We start from the raw sequence: 20,272 nt of genomic DNA, 5'->3' as shown, positions 1-20,272 counted from the left end.
ATCTTCTTCTCCCTTTCTTTCATTTTATATAAATGGAAAGTGGGGCCACTTTAGCACTTACTATAATTGCAACACATAGCCACCAAATTGTATATAAAAGAGTCATTTCTTCCCCTTTCATAAAAGTGCCACGTGGAAATTCATGGATTTGTCCACTAATAATCTAGTTAATCCCTTTTGTCTTTCACTATACTTCAAAGTTCAACCAATTACACATGTAATTAATTTCTTGATCTCAATTCACTTAAACTGTGATCACCTTTAACATACTCCATATACCCATTACCATGACCATGTAATATAACACTAGTCCACAGCCTCATTTGCCATACATGAAATACTATTTGCAATCATCGTCGTCACACTTTTCCATCTTAAATTTTTTTGGGACTTCATTCCACGTGTACACCGAGTTCTTGATTTTCATGCTTGAATATGACAAAATCCTACGGCCTCAGTAAAATTTTCACATGTTGGACGGTTCCATTTCCTGGTCCAAAAATACGGGATGTTATAGCTTGGACCGTATTTCATTCAAATAAGTTTCGAACATTGATAAAACTTATCTTCTTCGATTTGTTTAACTTCTAATCCTTATGATACATCTGTAATCACTCTAACCACCTATAATCTTGGGGGATAACCTCGTCTCCGTTACTAGTGTCATTTAACTCACACGCTTTCCAACGTATGAAAACATGGGATGTAACATCCTTCCCCCCTTTAGAACATTCGTCCTCGAATGTTAAAATGGTCCTGTATAAGTATACTGGTTATGGTGATCTTATGACGAATCAATTACTCTTCTATCATGTCGTGCCTCTCCTTGCTTAACTTAGTACCATTCTCCACCTCATATCAGTTATTATTGAATTTCCAAAGAATGTGGTCATAATATAGTTACTTCCGTAATTGACTGCAACTTGCTATATCTATCTGTACTTGGAGCTTAAGTCGAGTTTTTCTTCTTTTGGAGTCGTCGTTCCTCTTGTTCTCTCTTCTAATTCTTATAGGTCTACTCCTGTTCTTTATTTAGGTCGCATAGTCTGCAGCGTACCTCTTTCTTGGAGTCATCATTTTAATCCTCTGACATGCACTATCTATAACATTCCCTTTGAATAGTTGAAATGAGTTTCCTTCTTAGTAATAACTATCGGTTGCAATACTCCATTGATTCCTCAAGAATATCCTTTCAAGAGATATAAGTGAGTCACTTTCCTGATATGATCCTCCTTGATACTCGTACTCGTCGATCCTTTTTCTTGCTCAATAATGGTATTAAGTCTCGCATGCTTTGCAAATCTCTCCCACTTCCTTTCTTCCATATGACCATGATAATACTATTGATTCACATCTGTAGAGCCTAGATAAATTCAATCTGAGATGTCCTGTCGTAGGTGCCCCTCGTCGACTCATTAAAGGCTTCATAATTTCGAGAATTTCATAACCCTTTGGTAAACTGTTGGAAATTCTCTATAACCACAATGATACAAAAATAAAAGTTCCAAGGCGTAATATTCTTCTGGTAAAACCCCCTTTATTCGATGATCCTATCGAATTCGTAAGTAATCTAACACACCCTGGGGCTATCGTAAGAAACATATAACATATACTTATATCATATTCATAGTAATTGTCCTATTTGTCCTTAATTATAATTCCAACTCAACATTTCAACTCAATTTACCATATGTTTTCCCCCAACTGACCTGAAGTATCACAAACACACTATTCTTGCTTACCTCTTACTCCTCTTTTTAAGTACCCAATTGGTCTCATTCTCGACATGTAAATACTTCCAGGTTACATAACCATTCTTTTATGATTTGTGTATGAACATCTAATCTTAATTGTAAACTTCCCTTCCTTTGGTTCGTTCTATTTTACATATCTCATACATACCAAAACTCTTTTGGCTATCTGTTGTAACTTATCTCGTCGTACTCTTTTCTTTCCTTTATTTGTCCCTTGATTATCACATCTTATATTCTATTTTAGAAAACTTTATGTCCCTTCTTAGTTGTCACTTATAAATCGCAATATCATTAACAAACAACTCTATTGTTAGTTCATTTCCTCTATTCCAGTATAGCATTACTATCCTTTACAATATTCCTTGAGTTATTTGCTCTCAATGGCATGTTGTTCAAGGTCTTCACGAATGATTTCCAGTACAGTCTCAGATACCCGCTCGATTCTTGTTTATTTATTTACTAGCTATTAGACTCATTTCTGCATAACTCTCACTTTTTTTTAGAGTCTATATCTGTCACATCTTAGGATTCATCGTTTCAATCTCTACACTTGTATTTTCCTTACTCCCTTCCCCCCCCCCCCCCCCCCCCCTTTAAGGGTCTTACTTATACCATTCTAAAATCTGTTTCCTCACTTCCAATCTTGAATTCATGTATCCCTTTCCTCAATTCCCTTATTATACTGAATCATATTCATGTCATTTCCCATAATTTATAGCTACAGTAATTCATATGTGAAGTCTTAACATACTCATCTTGCAGTTTTGTAATCACGTAATACAATCAATATAGCAATCCAAACAAGGATGTATTTTACTTAGCTCAACCATTAGTTATGAGTCAATGTCTACATCTACTCCAATTAACAACTTTTGTCCCACAGGGATACTCGAAATAGTAGTATGTCTAGCTATCCATACCATCCATGTAATATCATTTATCCCATTCTTCGATACTAAGAGTTCAGTTATAGCGTCTTCTTTCCCTTTTCTTCCCATCTCAACTTATTCCTCCCTTTCCCGTAATCGACTTATAGTAACCGTAATGTATTTTCCCTTAAACTTGCCATCTTTGTTTTCAAGGATCTTAGTCTCATGCGCAGCTAATACCCCTTATGCCTCATACGCCTCATACTTTTTTACTCTTGTGTTACACTCAATATTGATTTCAAAACCAATCATAATCATATTGTATTTGGCGTTGATGATAGCCTTGCTTTATTACTTTATCGTCATACGGTAAACTCATAACTCATGGCCACATTTTTCTTTCCAACTTATTCCTTTATATACTTTACTCGTTCTGTCTTGGTATAGGATATTCGTAGGAGATGCATCTTTTTTTTTAATGATACGACTACTTCTCAAGTGTGCGTACTTTGCATAATTCCTTTTCTTTCTATACCCATACTTATTTATTTACATTCTTTCCTCCTCAATTTATCTTATTATCTCCCTTTTTATAACCAATCCTTTATTCCTTGCACAAGGAACCCTATTCTTAACTCAGTACCGCTTTGTCTTTTAGATTATATTACTTCTATACAATGCATTCTTTGCTTCCAAAACTTATTCTGTTCATTTTGATCATCCCCTCTCATCCTTATTATGCTGATCCTTTTCCTACAAGGTCTTATAGGCTTTCTTATCTACTGCTCCATGGCTCAATTATTGGTTTCACACTTGCATTCATTCTCCATTCATATAGAACATGTCACATCTTTAGCCATTTTCTCGCTATACTTTACTTACTTTGTATTATAGTTCTTTCTACGTTCTTATTATATCCTGATCATAATCAACTCTATAGAGTGACACTTTTTGATCTCATTCTCAAGCCTGCTTATAAAATAGAATAAACCTCGTGAAGTAAGCATACTTAACCTGTTACTCTTTCTGATTAGCCCTATTACACTTACCACGTTAGTTGTCTTACCTTTCGTATTTCGTACCCCTGTCTTAGTCATGTTGTTACTTTATTTTGCTAATAGACTTGTCGTATTTTACTTGTGCTTATCCATCCAATCAATACTTCAGTATCACACTCTATTGGAGTTACCCTTTTTCTTCTATGTCATGTTTTAGTACTACCAATCTCCCTAATTTACTCTGGTATTTCTCTTTACCATATCAATGTCGATCTTATAATTACCGTTACTATCAATTCAACAACATTTAACTCATTTCTTGTAGTTGTCAACGATACTCCTAACTTAATCCTGTCCCGCCATTACTTTTTACACAACATCTTTTCCTGTTAGGACATATTACAAGCTTATATCTTATCTCCTTTAAATTCTAGGAAAATTTCGGCAGAGTTTCCTCTATATTTCTTACTATCCCAAACCTGCACGCAGCAAATACCAACAATGCCTCACAGGGCTAATATATACACGACATATCTCGGCCACACAGGGCTCCCAATTTCAAGTAAAAAGTACAAAGATGTCGAAACTTACCTCATATATCACACCTCAAGATATACCTGATCCTTTAGCGATCTGCCCTGTTATACCTTCCTATTTACTTTCCCTTTCATTCTTCAGCTTTACATTTCAATCATACCTCAATATTCTTACCTTACCCGACATACATCTTTAGTACCGTTGCTTACCTTTGTACTGATTCATTTAATTTGTTTAGTTGACAAACTTATAACTGAACTTATCATCAAGAGATACATTTAATCAATTCCTTTGTTGTACTTACACTGACTTACCTCTATGACAACCAATCCATTATCATATAAATACATATTCTGATAACGTAGCCTCAACGAAGTGACTTACCTCTGTAACTTCCAATATCATCACTCACTTTCTTCTATCGATACAGTTCTTCTGCTGAAATCAAGGGTTAGTATAAGGAATCTCATCTCCTATGGCTTGGCTCTATCGCACGATCTTAGATATGAAAGAAAAGTAACCATCCTAAAGGCCTTGTAGCCTCCTGTTTAAAAATGTGGCGCGCACCACACCATAAACAAGACTCTACTAGACACGACTTTGCAGACAACCCCTAGGACGAACTGCTCTGATACCACTTTGTCATACCCCAATCCTGATAGGGCATGATGGGCACCCGACCCTTACTTAGGGCCGAGCAAACCCGCTGGTTCTCGTTATACTCATAATCTCACTGGACTCTTAATCATGAAAATGATATGCATAATGAAAGCTTTTCAAAACATTTTTTTCATATTTCTTAAATCAAGTAAAATTTGTAATAATATGAGTCCGTAAAGTAATGCAAAATGATATGTTGGCTTACATAGCCGCTTACAAGACTGACATACTATATACATGACTCTGTCTGCAAAAGTCTCTAATGTAGAACATGATATCAAAACATAATTTGGGACAGGGCCCCAACATACCCATAATGCATCTAACTCAAATCATAAAGAAATACTCTGACTCGGCTATACTCCGAATGAAATGGAGTTTGCCAATCCAGCTGATAGCCTGGGAATACCCTATAGTCAGTCTCCTGTATAATCTTTCGTGCAAAATAATTTGGGTCTGCGTGGCGTGAACACAGCGCCCCCAGGAAAAGACGTCAGTACGAACAATGTACCGAGTATGTAAGGCAGCAGTAATCATAAAGAATGAGATATAAGTCATAATGAAAGTACAAGAAACTACCTGTAATACGAATAGCCCCGAAGGCAGAGAATAACAATGTAAGTAGCCCCAAAGGCAATGACTAGAAGTGTAAATATATACCATACCCGACCCCTTTAGTAAGGGACTCGGTGAAATGTAAATATATACCATACCCGGCCCTTTAGTAAGGGACTCGGTAAAATGTAAATATATACCGTACCCGGCCCTTTCGTAAGGGACTCGGTGTGAATAGCCAACTGATCAGTGGTTGCACATCTACGTACCGTACCCAGCCGACTATAGCGCGGCTCGGTGTCAGTAACATAATGTATACATATATATAGATGCAAATGAATGCCAGTGAGACTCATAAGACTCTTATGATATGATGATATGATGATATGATGTAGAAACGTAAGATCCTCAAGTACCATTAAGAAGCACTAATATCAATATGTGAAGCCTTTGGAATTATAGATATGAAATAATATATAAAAAGATAGCCTTTGGAAACAAGGATATATGTCATTCTGATGTTCTAAGAGTAGGAGTCACTTTTGGAGTTTATACGTTTGTCGTTCGTTTCATAGGATCATGCCAAATGAAGAAAAAGGGAATAGCCTTAACATACCTGGTCTTAGCTCAACGGCTCAAGAACTCAACTCGTATCTGCTCCACGATCTATATCTAACAACAACGATACTATCGTTAATTATACAAACGATTCTTTTAATCGTATAATGAAACTTTAACTTATCCTAAAACAAAATGGGCAGCACCTCCCCTGTTCTTCTCATTTTCCCAAACTCCATATATCAACAACAACAACCAGAACAATCCAGCAAGTGTATATACATCAATAACAAGATACCATGTAGCAACAACAAGTCACAAATATTTCACGACGAGCGACAAGCCCGAACACTTTTATCAAACACACTCCTCCAATTTTATCAATGACAACAACAACAATATACTTAAGTTACTCCAACCATTTCAAGCTACAACACAACAAAAAAATATACCTCAAATTAGCCCACACAACAACAACAACAATAATTTATCCGATGTCCCGCTATTAATTCCGTATTTCTCATCCCGCGATTTAGCTATGGCCCGGACGAAGTTAAATATATCAAGAATAAAAGAATTCTTACCTTATATGCCAAGAAATATTCTTTTTTTACATTACTTCTCTTTGAAGAAATCTCCGATTTGCTAGGATCCGAAGGAACACGACGTTAGAATCAAGAAATCGACGGAGAAATAATCGTGCATAGACCACGAGATAACCTTACCTATGAAGCTCTTGGAAAAGTGGAATGAAATCTAGGTCATATTGGAAAAGAGTTGCTCAATTGAGTGAGCTACGTTGGATCAAAATGTTATATCCATGGAGGAAGAGAAAAGTGCCTATCTATTCGTTTTATATAACTTGGGAAAGATTGAGAACTTTTACTCCTATATAGAAGAGATATATACCGTCCAATTTAGTGGAAAAAAACATGTTCATCATTCACTTAGTGGACAACCACGTGTAAGGAAACTTAGTCACATAATTGTCTTACACAAATAAAGTAATGGGATAATTATCTTCTTCTCCCTTTCTTTTATTTTATATAAATGGAAAGTGGGGCCACTTTAGCACTTACTATAATTGCAACACATAGCCACCAAATTGTATATAAAAGAGTCATTTCTTCCCCTTGCATAAAAGTGCCACGTGGAAATTCATGGATTTTTCCACTAATAATCTAGTTAATCCCTTTTGTCTTTCACTATACTTCAAAATTCAACCAATTACACATGTAATTAATTTCTTGATCTCAATTCACTTAAACTGTAATCACCTTTAACATAATTCATATACCCATTATCATGACCATGTAATATAACACTAGTCCACAACCTCATTTGCCATACATAAAATATTATTTGCAATCATCGTCGTCACACTTTTCCATCTAAAATCATTTTGGGACTTCATTCCTCGTATACACCGAGTTCTTGATTTTCATGCTTGAATATGACCAAATCCTACGGCCTCGGTAAAATTTGCACATGTTAGACGGTTACATTTCCTGGTCCAAAAATACGGGATGTTATAGCTTTGACCGTATTTCATTCGAATAAGTTTCGAACATTGATGAAACTTATCTTCTTCGATTTGTTTAACTTCTAATCCTTATGATACATCCGTAATCACTCTAACCACCAATAATCTTGGGGGATAACCTCGTCTCCGTTACGAGTGTCATTTAACTCACACGCTTTCCAACGTATGAAAACATGGGATGTAACAATAGTGACGACATTTGGTCTTGTTTACACTTTTTATGCAACTTCAATTGACCCCAAGAGGAGTGACTCAAGCGTGATCATTGCTCCAATTGCAAGTGGTTTCATTGTTGGTGCCAACATCTTGTCTGGTGGTGCTTTTTATGGTGCAGCAATGAATCCTGCTGCGCCCTTTGGTCAAGCAATGGTTAGTTGGACATGGAACAACCATTGGGTCTACTGGCTCGGTACATTCGTCGGTGCTGCAATTGCTTCTTTGGTCTATGAAACCATCTTCATCCCCAAGAACACTGATCACGAGCAACTCCCTATTAGCATCAGCAGAGCCAACTTCATTGAAGGAGATTCAATTGAATCCCTTCGTCAAAAAATGATACCATGCTAAAAAGATTAAAATATTTTTTTTTTGTGTATATATATATTATTGAATCTTCTTGACATACGAGATGTTTCAAATATGGTGGTAAAGGGGTACAAAATTCATTTAGGTCATAGGCTTTTAATTCTAGGTATGACATTCTTTTATTTTTTCAATCCCCTTGTCAGGGTTTCGTGCAATTAGGACTCTTATATGATAACTCTTGTAAATGAGAATATATCTATGGTAGGTAGATAATATTGTTCGATCATTTTCTCATTTTCGAAAAACGAAAAAACTATTCTCCTGTTATTTCTCTCTTGATAGATATAGATATGAAAGTTTTTTAAGGAATCTAATTAATTTGGTTTGTTTTGATGCAGTCAGTTATATTTTAACAAACATATAACTCTTTTTTCTCGTATAACCATAAAATTAACTTGTTTCCATTAAGGGCGTAAGGTTCTTGACGATTTAATTGATTTATTATATATACAAAATCTAAGGTTCTACTTTCATTATGAAAAGCGAAAATATGTAAAAAACTACTGCTTTAACCAACGAACGAAAGCAAACAGATTCTCATAAGTGGTGACTTGGTGTGATTATAACTCCTTACATTTAATGTACTTCAAAACATCGGAGTTTAATAAAATAAAATAAATAAATATCTGAGTTTATGATTGACTGGTTTTCATCGTCAACGAAGGTTACATAAACATAATTGAAAATTTATTTATTCCAAGCGGAAATGCTTCTAGATCGTCTAGGCATCCATCACAAAACTTGTTTTATGGGTTTTTGAAGCTTTCAAGTCTCCACCTTCCTTCTAGCTCTCATTCATCCCTTTCGAATACTAAGCTCTCCTCTGCTCGTTGGCACCTCCGGCTTGGAGCTCAGACGCGTGAAGTAATAGAAAGTAGTCGTTGGGGAAATAACATTGTTTGCCTATTAGTCTAGGACTTCGATGTATAAAAATGTACTCACTCCTGTGCAAAGTAAATTGAAAAAGCCTTTACATATATTTTTTATATCTTCTTATTCTTCTGCTTGCGTCTCCACCAAGATTTAATAGGCAAGATCTGGTAAGAAGATGTTTTGCTTTGGAAACTAAGTGCAGCGAACAAAAACTCGCTCCAAGATTAATAGGAGTTCAAAATCCTAGAGTTTGAGGTCATAGGCTTTTAATTCTAGGTATGACATTCTTTTATTTTTTCAACCCCCTTATCAGGGTTTCGTCCTATTAGGACTGTTATATGATAACTACAGTAAATGAGAATATATCTATGGTAGATAATATTGTTCGACCATATTCTCATTTCGAAAAAGGAAAAAACTATTGTCCTGTTATTTCTCTCTTGATAGATATAGATATGAATGTTTTTTAAGGAATCTAATTAATTTGGTTTGTTTTGATGCAGTCAGTTATATTTTTAACAAACACATAACTCTTTTTTCTGGTATAACCATAAAATTAACTTGTTTCCATTAAGGGCGTAAGGTTCTTGGCGATTTATGTTACACCTCGGAAAAGTCCCCGTGCATGTACAATGAATAGATCAACGAAGGGTATGAGGGTCCGATGTTTTACTAAGTCGGGAATGATGATTTATGAATTTCTGGAAATAAGAAAGTTGCGGAATTTTATTTCAGCCAGTGGTCGTAAAGTGGTTTACGGCCCGTAAAGTGATTTACGGACCGTAAACTACGATCGTCCTACAGCATCTCAAAAATCTCAACTTTCTGTTAATTGTTGGAATGGTAAAATACGACCCATTTTACGGACCGTAAACTGAAATACGGCCCGTAAACCTCGGTCGTAAATCACCCTGTTCTACAGTAAACCTTTCTGTTTTGACGTGCTTAAATACGACCATACTATACGGCCCGTAAACCACTATACGGTCCGTAAACTGTGGTTTACGACCACTGTACACACCGACTGTTGTTCATTAAAAATCAGATTTTGAGTATTAAAAAGGGACCTAGGCTTCATTTTATTTCATTTCTCATCCATGTAACTTAAGAACCCTCTAGAGAATTCTCCAAAACACTTCATCCAAGAGAACTAAGGGAAAACCAAGATCATCAATATTAATTCATGAAATCAAGTGCATGAAACCCTACTGGAAGTCATCTTCTTCAAGAAATCTCAGAGGGGTTGAAATAGGGTTTTGGCATAAAAGAGTATTGTTGCTCAAGACTTGTAACACCATCATCTAAGGTATGTTTCATGATCTCATTATGTTGTTTAAGGTATTGGAAGGCTAAGATGCTTGAAATATAGAAAAACATGGAAAATGGGTCTTGAAAGAATGTGTAGTGTCATAATTGAGTGGTAGTTGGATGGAAATTATGAATGTTGATATGTTGTGGATATTGTTGCGAATGTTTGGGAGCTGAAATAGAATATGGGAAACGTAGTATAAACAAAGGTAATGCTGCCCAATTTTCCCTAGAAATAGTAGTCCGTCCTTATAATTGCTTAGCTAACGACGACATGAATTCTCTTGAAGGTATATACACGTGCAATAAAGGAAGAACGAGCAAGCGATAAGAATAGTAAACGTCAAAGGTATGTTAAGGCTAGTCCCCTTCTTTCTAAAGGCATGATCCTTCCGTTATAAATCTTTGTGTCGTACTCATAATATGATTGAATCCATAAATGTTCGAAGCTCACGAATTTCATGATCCTTATAATGTTATTGAGTTTCTGAAGGCATGATTCCGATGCTATGGCTTCATAAATGTTTCCATATTTTTCTCGTTTTCAAAAGTTAAATATTTACGACTCCAAGGCATAATTCCTTTCCTAATAACTCATAGTTGTAATCCCAAAATGCCGTATTTTCCAAACCAGAGGTTTATGATTCTGTGATCTCTTATGATAACAGCGATGAGCATGTTTTTACGATGATTATGATGATGACGATTTTATGACTAAAAGTCTTAAGTTAGGAGATCAATGCTTTTATGAGACGATTTTATTCATAGAGATTTCCATGTACATGAGCTTATTATTATTATTATTATGAGGTGATTGAGCTTATTCGAAATTTCTTAATTTCCTTCATTGTTGGTATTCTCACCTTATGACCCTTTTTCCTTCAAGGTGAGACAAAGCGACGATGATTATTCCATAATATAATCGGAGGTTACCAACCTTACGTCACTCCGATATAGCTACAGCCTTTCCTTGGGCTCTCATGCATGCTATGTATACTATATAAGAATATATATATATATATATATATATATATATATATATATATATATATATATATATATATATATATATATATATATATATATATATATATATATGTGTGTGTGTGTGTGTGTGTGTGTGTGTGTGTGTATGTATTCAGGGGACATGGGGAAGGTGAGGCGCTATAGACGCATAGCCACCTGGACAGCTGGCATATCATGATTTCATCCCGGACGCGGGATATATGGGTTATGGATCGGGCCGTACGTTCCTCGACACTAACATTGTATTGATATATGGATCGGGCTACACGTTCCGCAGCAAAGCATTATTATGCATGCATGGATCTGCCTTAAGAGGCAAGCAGTTATCGGTTATCTTCTTGTTTTACCTTACTTTCTTATTGTTATCTTATTTCTTAGATGTATGCCTTACATACTCAGTACAATGCTCGTACTGACATCCTTTTCTTTGGATGCTGTGTTCATGCCCACAGGCAGACAGGAAAGCGGTCCAGACTAATAGGAGTTACCAGCTGAGCTGAGGAGCACTCCATCTTCCGGAGGTGCTAATTGGTTGATTCTTTTGTGTATATATTGTGTATGTCACTCAATAGAGGCTCGTAGGTGCTCGATGTGGGTTGTGTGGTTTCACGACGTGGGTAGTATGCATGTGTATAAGTATATTGAAATATGATTGTATATCAGAGTATTATATTTTGTAATGGAAAGCAGATCTTCCCCATAAAGTTAACAGGAAATCGATAAATGACTGTGGAATAGATTAAGAAAATAATAGCATGAGCGGTGCTCGGTGGTTAGCCCCGGGTACCCATAGCGACCCCTAGCCGGGTCGTGACAATTTAATTGATTTATTATACAAAATCTAAGGTTCTACTTTAATTATGAAAAGCGAAAATATGTAAAAAACTACTGCTTTAACCAACAAACGAAAGCAAACAGATTCTCATAAGTGGTGATTTGGTGTGATTATAACTCCTTACATTTAATGTACTTCCAAACAATCGGAGTTTAATAAAATAAAATAAATAAATAAATAAATAAATATCTGAGTTTATAATTGACTGGTTTTCATCGTCAACGAAGGTTACATAAACTTAATTGAAAATTTATTTATTCCAAGCGTAAATGCTTCTAGGTCGTCTAGGCATCCATCACAAAACTTGTTTCATGGGTTTTTGAAGCTTTCAAGTCTCCGCCTTCCTTCTAGCTCTCATTCATCCCTTTCGAATACTAAGCTCTCCTCTGCTCGTTGGCACCTCCGGCTTGGAGCTCAGACGCGTGAAGTAATAGAAAGTAGTCGTTGGGGAAATAACATTGTTTGCCTATTAGTCTAGGACTTCGATGTATAAAAATGTACTCATTCCTGTGTAAAGTAAATTGAAAAAGCCTTTGCATATATTTTTTATATCTTCTTCTTCTTCTGCTTGCGTTTCCACCAAGATTTAATAGGCAAGATCTGGTAAGAAGATGTTTTGCTTTGGAATGTTTTGCTTTGGAAACTAAGTGTCTTGTTTACACTATTTATGCAACTAAAATTGACCCCAAGAGGAGTAACTCGAGTGTCATAATTGCCCCAGTTGCAATTGGTTTCATTGTTGGTGCCAACATCTTGTCTGGTGGTGATTTTTACGGTGCAGCAATGAATCCGGCTGCGCCCTTTGGTCAAGCAATGGTTAGTTGGACATGGAACAACCACTGGGTCTACTGGCTCGGTACATTCGTCGGTGCTGCAATTGCTTCTTTGGTCTATGAAACCATCTTCATCCCCAAGAACATTGATCACGAGCAACTCCCTATTAGCATCAGCGGAGCCAAATTCATTGAAGGAGATTCAATTGAATCCCTTCGTCAAAAACTGATACCTTGCTAAAAAGATAAAAATATATTTTTTGTATATATAAAAATTGTTGAATCTCCTTGACATACGGGATGCTTCAAATATGGTGGTAAGGGGGTACAAAATTCTTTTAGGTCATAGGCTTTTAATTCTAGATATGACATTCTTTTATTTTTTCAATCCCTTATCAGGGTTTCGTCCTATTTGGACTGTTATATGATAACTAAAGTAAATGAGAATATATCTATGGTAGATAATATTGTTCGACCATATTCTCATTTCGAAAAAGGAAAAAACTATTGTCCTTTTATTTCTCTCTTGATAGATATAGATATGAAAGTTTTTTAAGGAATCTAATTAATTTGGTTTGTTTTGATGCAGTCAGTTATATTTTTAACAAACACATAACTCTTTTTTCTCGTATAACCATAAAATTAACTTGTTTCCATTAAGGGCGTAAGGTTCTTGGCGATTTAATTGATTTATTATACAAAATCTAAGGTTCTACTTTCATTATGAAAAGCGAAAATATGTAAAAAAAAACTACTGCTTTAACCAACGAACGAAAGCAAACGGATTCTCATAAGTGGTGACTTGGTGTGATTATAACTCCTTACATTTAATGTACTTCCAAACAATCGGAGTTTAATAAAATAAAATAAATAAATAAATAAATATCTTGAGTTTATAATTGACTGATTTTCATCGTCAACGAAGGTTACATAAACTTAATTGAAAATTTATTTATTCCAAGCCTAAATGCTTCTTGGTCGTCTAGGCATCCATCACAAAACTTGTTTTATGGGTTTTTGAATCTTTCAAGTCTCCGCCTTCCTTCTAGCTCTCATTCATCCCTTACGAAAACTAAGCTCTCCTCTGCTCGTTGGCACCTCTGGCTTGGAGCTCAGACGCGTGAAGTAATAGAAAGTAGTCGTTGGGGAAATAACATTGTTTGCCTATTAGTCTAGGACTTCGATGTATAAAAATGTACTCATTCCTGTGTAAAGTAAATTGAAAAAGCCTTTGCATATATTTTTTATATCTTCTTCTTCTTCTGCTTGCGTTTCCACCAAGATTTAATAGGCAAGATCTGGTAAGAAGATGTTTTGCTTTGGAATGTTTTGCTTTGGAAACTAAGTGCAGTGAACAAAAACTCGCTCCAAGATTAATAGTTCCAGGAGTTCAAAATCCTAGAGTTTGAGGCTTTGAGCCGCACAGTTCAAAATCCAAGCACAATTTATAGAGTTTGGAACCCAACAATCGCCCCATAGTTCTTCGGTGTTTTAGTCATGGGTGTTTTTGTCCAAACATTTTTCTGTGTAAAAAATGGCTAGCCATTTCCCTATTACATTACAAAGTTCAAACTCAAGCACACTTTAATAAGGTGGATAATATAAATAGACATATCGTTTTGAAAATATAACAAACAAAAGAGGACAATCCAGCATGTCGTTTCAGAATTATTTGTTCCAGTATAATACATATATTGCGTTGCTTCAGTGATCTCGTGTTTTCATAATGTTTGTCGTATTGGAGCAACTTATGATAAAGTACTTGAAGATGGTGGAAGTGAGTAGTTTTAATTAGTTGAACCAAAATTTTAAAACAATATTACCTTACTAAAATAGAAAAAAGGTAGAAATTAAATGAGCACTGAATACGTAGAACCTACGAGGTAAATTCCACGATGCATGAAATGCTGCACTTGTCAAGAATATATCTTCTTCCCTTCAGCAGCAAAGCCAAATTAAAATATATAGTAAAATGAAATGCATGTGTAGCATTAGTTTAATGAAGTAGTAGTTGGCTACTATATTGTAGATAGATTTAAAAATCATATTTTTAATAGCACGTGGATTGAAATGCTTGTGCAGCACCACTTACTCAATAATATTGAAATGTTGCCTTATTATTCCCTATTAGTATTTTTTATTCGTCAGAAATGGAGTGCTGCCTTAGGGTGTTTTCCAACAAAATAATGTATTGTTCTGTCTACAGTCTACTCATGCATGCTCTTATTTAGTCCACTATATATATAAAGAGGTTAGAGGCCTATTTGGAAAGAAAGCAAACAGAGCTAGAACGAAATAAAAGAGTAATAAACTCATAAACCTTTTCATCTTCAAGAAAAAGAACATGCCGATTTCAAGACTTTTCATTGGAAGTTTGAAAGAGGCTGCCCACCCTGATACCCTCAAGGCTGCATTAGCTGAATTCATTTCCATGTTTATTTATGTTTTTGCCGCTGAAGGCTTTGCCGCATCATCCCGGTTGACGAGCGGCGATTTGCAAGCCCAGCTGATTGCGGCAGCGATAAACCACGCATTTGCTCTTGTCGCTGTAGTTTCAGCGGCGGCAAACATATCTGGAGGTCATGTAAATCCTGCTGTCACATTTGGTGCCTTTATGGGAGGTCACATAACCTTATGCAGGACTATTTTGTATTGGATTGCTCAATTGCTTGGATCTGTCGTGGCTTGCTTGCTCCTCAAGTATTCTGTTGTTGGTGTGGAAGTATCACCATTCGCTCCAACACCACGCAATGCAGTTGTTTTTGAGATAGTGACGACATTTGTTCTTGTTTACACTATTTATGCAACTAAAATTGACCCCAAGAGGAGTAACTCGAGTGTCATAATTGCCCCAGTTGCAATTGGTTTCATTGTTGGTGCCAACATCTTGTCTGGTGGTGCTTTTTACGGTGCAGCAATGAATCCGGCTGCGCCCTTTGGTCAAGCAATGGTTAGTTGGACATGGAACAACCACTGGGTCTACTGGCTCGGTACATTTGTCGGTGCTACAATTGCTTCTTTGGTCTATGAAACCATCTTCATCCCCAAGAACATTGATCACGAGCAACTCCCTATTAGCATCAGCGGAGCCAAATTCATTGAAGGAGATTCAATTGAATCCCTTCGTCAAAAACTGATACCTTGCTAAAAAGATAAAAATATATTTTTTGTATATATAAAAATTGTTGAATCTCCTTGACATACGGGATGCTTCAAATATGGTGGTAAGGGGGTACAAAATTCTTTTAGGTCATAGGCTTTTAATTCTAGATATGACATTCTTTTATTTTTTCAATCCCTTATCAGGGTTTCGTCCTATTTGGACTGTTATATGATAACTAAAGTAAATGAGAATATATCTATGGTAGATAATATTGTTCGACCATATTCTCATTTCGAAAAAGGAAAAAACTATTGTCCTTTTATTTCTCTCTTGATAGATATAGATATGAAAGTTTTTTAAGGAATCTAATTAATTTGGTTTGTTTTGATGCAGTCAGTTATATTTTTAACAAACACATAACTCTTTTTTCTCGTATAACCATAAAATTAACTTGTTTCCATTAAGGGCGTAAGGTTCTTGGCGATTTAATTGATTTATTATACAAAATCTAAGGTTCTACTTTCATTATGAAAAGCGAAAATATGTAAAAAAAAACTACTGCTTTAACCAACGAACGAAAGCAAACGGATTCTCATAAGTGGTGACTTGGTGTGATTATAACTCCTTACATTTAATGTACTTCCAAACAATCGGAGTTTAATAAAATAAAATAAATAAATAAATAAATATCTTGAGTTTATAATTGACTGATTTTCATCGTCAACGAAGGTTACATAAACTTAATTGAAAATTTATTTATTCCAAGCCTAAATGCTTCTTGGTCGTCTAGGCATCCATCACAAAACTTGTTTTATGGGTTTTTGAATCTTTCAAGTCTCCGCCTTCCTTCTAGCTCTCATTCATCCCTTACGAAAACTAAGCTCTCCTCTGCTCGTTGGCACCTCTGGCTTGGAGCTCAGACGCGTGAAGTAATAGAAAGTAGTCGTTGGGGAAATAACATTGTTTGCCTATTAGTCTAGGACTTCGATGTATAAAAATGTACTCATTCCTGTGTAAAGTAAATTGAAAAAGCCTTTGCATATATTTTTTATATCTTCTTCTTCTTCTGCTTGCGTTTCCACCAAGATTTAATAGGCAAGATCTGGTAAGAAGATGTTTTGCTTTGGAATGTTTTGCTTTGGAAACTAAGTGCAGTGAACAAAAACTCGCTCCAAGATTAATAGTTCCAGGAGTTCAAAATCCTAGAGTTTGAGGCTTTGAGCCGCACAGTTCAAAATCCAAGCACAATTTATAGAGTTTGGAACCCAACAATCGCCCCATAGTTCTTCGGTGTTTTAGTCATGGGTGTTTTTGTCCAAACATTTTTCTGTGTAAAAAATGGCTAGCCATTTCCCTATTACATTACAAAGTTCAAACTCAAGCACACTTTAATAAGGTGGATAATATAAATAGACATATCGTTTTGAAAATATAACAAACAAAAGAGGACAATCCAGCATGTCGTTTCAGAATTATTTGTTCCAGTATAATACATATATTGCGTTGCTTCAGTGATCTCGTGTTTTCATAATGTTTGTCGTATTGGAGCAACTTATGATAAAGTACTTGAAGATGGTGGAAGTGAGTAGTTTTAATTAGTTGAACCAAAATTTTAAAACAATATTACCTTACTAAAATAGAAAAAAGGTAGAAATTAAATGAGCACTGAATACGTAGAACCTACGAGGTAAATTCCACGATGCATGAAATGCTGCACTTGTCAAGAATATATCTTCTTCCCTTCAGCAGCAAAGCCAAATTAAAATATATAGTAAAATGAAATGCATGTGTAGCATTAGTTTAATGAAGTAGTAGTTGGCTACTATATTGTAGATAGATTTAAAAATCATATTTTTAATAGCACGTGGATTGAAATGCTTGTGCAGCACCACTTACTCAATAATATTGAAATGTTGCCTTATTATTCCCTATTAGTATTTTTTATTCGTCAGAAATGGAGTGCTGCCTTAGGGTGTTTTCCAACAAAATAATGTATTGTTCTGTCTACAGTCTACTCATGCATGCTCTTATTTAGTCCACTATATATATAAAGAGGTTAGAGGCCTATTTGGAAAGAAAGCAAACAGAGCTAGAACGAAATAAAAGAGTAATAAACTCATAAACCTTTTCATCTTCAAGAAAAAGAACATGCCGATTTCAAGACTTTTCATTGGAAGTTTGAAAGAGGCTGCCCACCCTGATACCCTCAAGGCTGCATTAGCTGAATTCATTTCCATGTTTATTTATGTTTTTGCCGCTGAAGGCTTTGCCGCATCATCCCGGTTGACGAGCGGCGATTTGCAAGCCCAGCTGATTGCGGCAGCGATAAACCACGCATTTGCTCTTGTCGCTGTAGTTTCAGCGGCGGCAAACATATCTGGAGGTCATGTAAATCCTGCTGTCACATTTGGTGCCTTTATGGGAGGTCACATAACCTTATGCAGGACTATTTTGTATTGGATTGCTCAATTGCTTGGATCTGTCGTGGCTTGCTTGCTCCTCAAGTATTCTGTTGTTGGTGTGGAAGTATCACCATTCGCTCCAACACCACGCAATGCAGTTGTTTTTGAGATAGTGACGACATTTGTTCTTGTTTACACTATTTATGCAACTAAAATTGACCCCAAGAGGAGTAACTCGAGTGTCATAATTGCCCCAGTTGCAATTGGTTTCATTGTTGGTGCCAACATCTTGTCTTGTCTGGTGGTGCTTTTTACGGTGCAGCAATGAATCCGGCTGCGCCCTTTGGTCAAGCAATGGTTAGTTGGACATGGAACAACCACTGGGTCTACTGGCTCGGTACATTCGTCGGTGCTGCAATTGCTTCTTTGGTCTATGAAACCATCTTCATCCCCAAGAACATTGATCACGAGCAACTCCCTATTAGCATCAGCAGAGCCAACTTCATTGAAGGAGATTCAATTGAATCCCTTCGTCAAAAACTGATACCATGCTAAAAAAGATAAAAATATATTTTTTGTATATATAAAAATTGTTGAATCTCCTTGACATACGGGATGCTTCAAATATGATGGTAAGGGGGGTACAAAATTCTTTTAGGTCATAGGCTTTTAATTCTAGGTATGATATTCTTTTATTTTTTCAACCCCTTCCTATTAAGACTCTTAAATCTTATGTGATAACTCCCGTAAATTAATGAGAAATATATCTCCTGTAGACAATATTGTTAGATCGTATTTCTCATTTCAGAAAGGAAAAAAAAACTATTCTCTTGTTACTTTTCTATGGATATATAGCTACGAAGGGTATTTCTTTGAATTTGATTAATTTGATATATTCGGATGCAATCAGTAATATCTGTTACATACGTATATACAACTTCTTTTTTCTCGCACCTTAAGATTTACTTATTTGCATCGAGGACATAAGGTTCTTTGTGATTTAATTGATTGATTATACAAGATCTAAGGTACTACTTTCATTATGAAAAGCTAAAATATCTATAACCTACCACTTTAACCAACAAACGAAAGCATTCCGACAGATTCTCTTAAGTGATTTATGCATGGTGTGATTAAAAATCTTTACATTTTTATTGAAAAAAGTTTCTTCCAAATACCAAAGTTTATTATTGAATGGTTTTCATCGTCAGCGAAGGTTTCATAAATTTGATTTAAAAATAATTCTGATGTTCCAAGCGAAGGTTTGTTTTGTATTAGTTTTTTTAATTAAATTGTCACTATTATATTGAATTTTTAATAGAATAACTAAAATAAGAAGATGCTTCTAAAACATAACAACTATTCAATAACTTGTTAGACATGTCATTTTCTCCGTTGACTATAATCATCTAGTCCACATTTCATTACAGATCAGCAAAAAATTAGAATTATCTACAAACTTCCTCGCCAATCCATTAAATTGCTCATAGTTAACAAAAATTAATGATAATGCTTCAAGCTCTGAGCATCCATGACGATATTTATCTTACGAGTTTTTGAAGTTTTGGTAACATTTGGTCGATCGAGAAGAGGTTTTGCTTTGAAAACTAAACGAGGGGAATACAAACTCGCTCCGAGAATTATTATAGAGTTCAAACTAATAAAAATTCAGACTCCACGAGTTATTTCTAGAATTTGAGTTGCACATTTCAAACTCTAGGAGCAATTCATAAGCTTGAACTAATATTTTCCTGTAGTCTTTGTAACAAATTAGTGCAACTTACTGCCTTGTTTCTTTTACTGCATTTACTAAGTCAAACGAACTATTTAGGTGAGGTTTGTTCACCTTTGAAAGTGGCTTGGGAGTTCAGGAATTTTAGGAGTTAGTTTAGT

At 35.5% G+C, this 20,272-nt stretch overlaps 1 protein-coding gene and 1 pseudogene across 1 annotated transcript; both read left to right on the top strand.

Annotated features, from left to right (window-relative positions):
• The first annotated feature begins 15,218 nt into the window (after positions 1–15,218).
• Positions 15,219–16,022, top strand: LOC132639294 (aquaporin TIP1-3-like). The gene has a single exon (XM_060355749.1). The coding sequence runs from the start codon at positions 15,219–15,221 to the stop codon at positions 16,020–16,022; it is 804 nt and encodes a 267-aa protein (XP_060211732.1).
• Positions 16,023–18,125: 2,103 nt separating this feature from the next.
• LOC132639293 (aquaporin TIP1-3-like) lies at positions 18,126–18,934 on the top strand (annotated as a pseudogene).
• The last annotated feature ends 1,338 nt before the right edge of the window (positions 18,935–20,272 follow it).

The sequence above is a fragment of the Lycium barbarum genome, chromosome 5 (genome assembly GCF_019175385.1).
Source record: "Lycium barbarum isolate Lr01 chromosome 5, ASM1917538v2, whole genome shotgun sequence".
Taxonomy (NCBI): domain Eukaryota; kingdom Viridiplantae; phylum Streptophyta; class Magnoliopsida; order Solanales; family Solanaceae; genus Lycium; species Lycium barbarum.
Note: the sequence above shows the minus strand (reverse complement) of the source record. Positions and strands in the feature narration are given on the sequence as shown.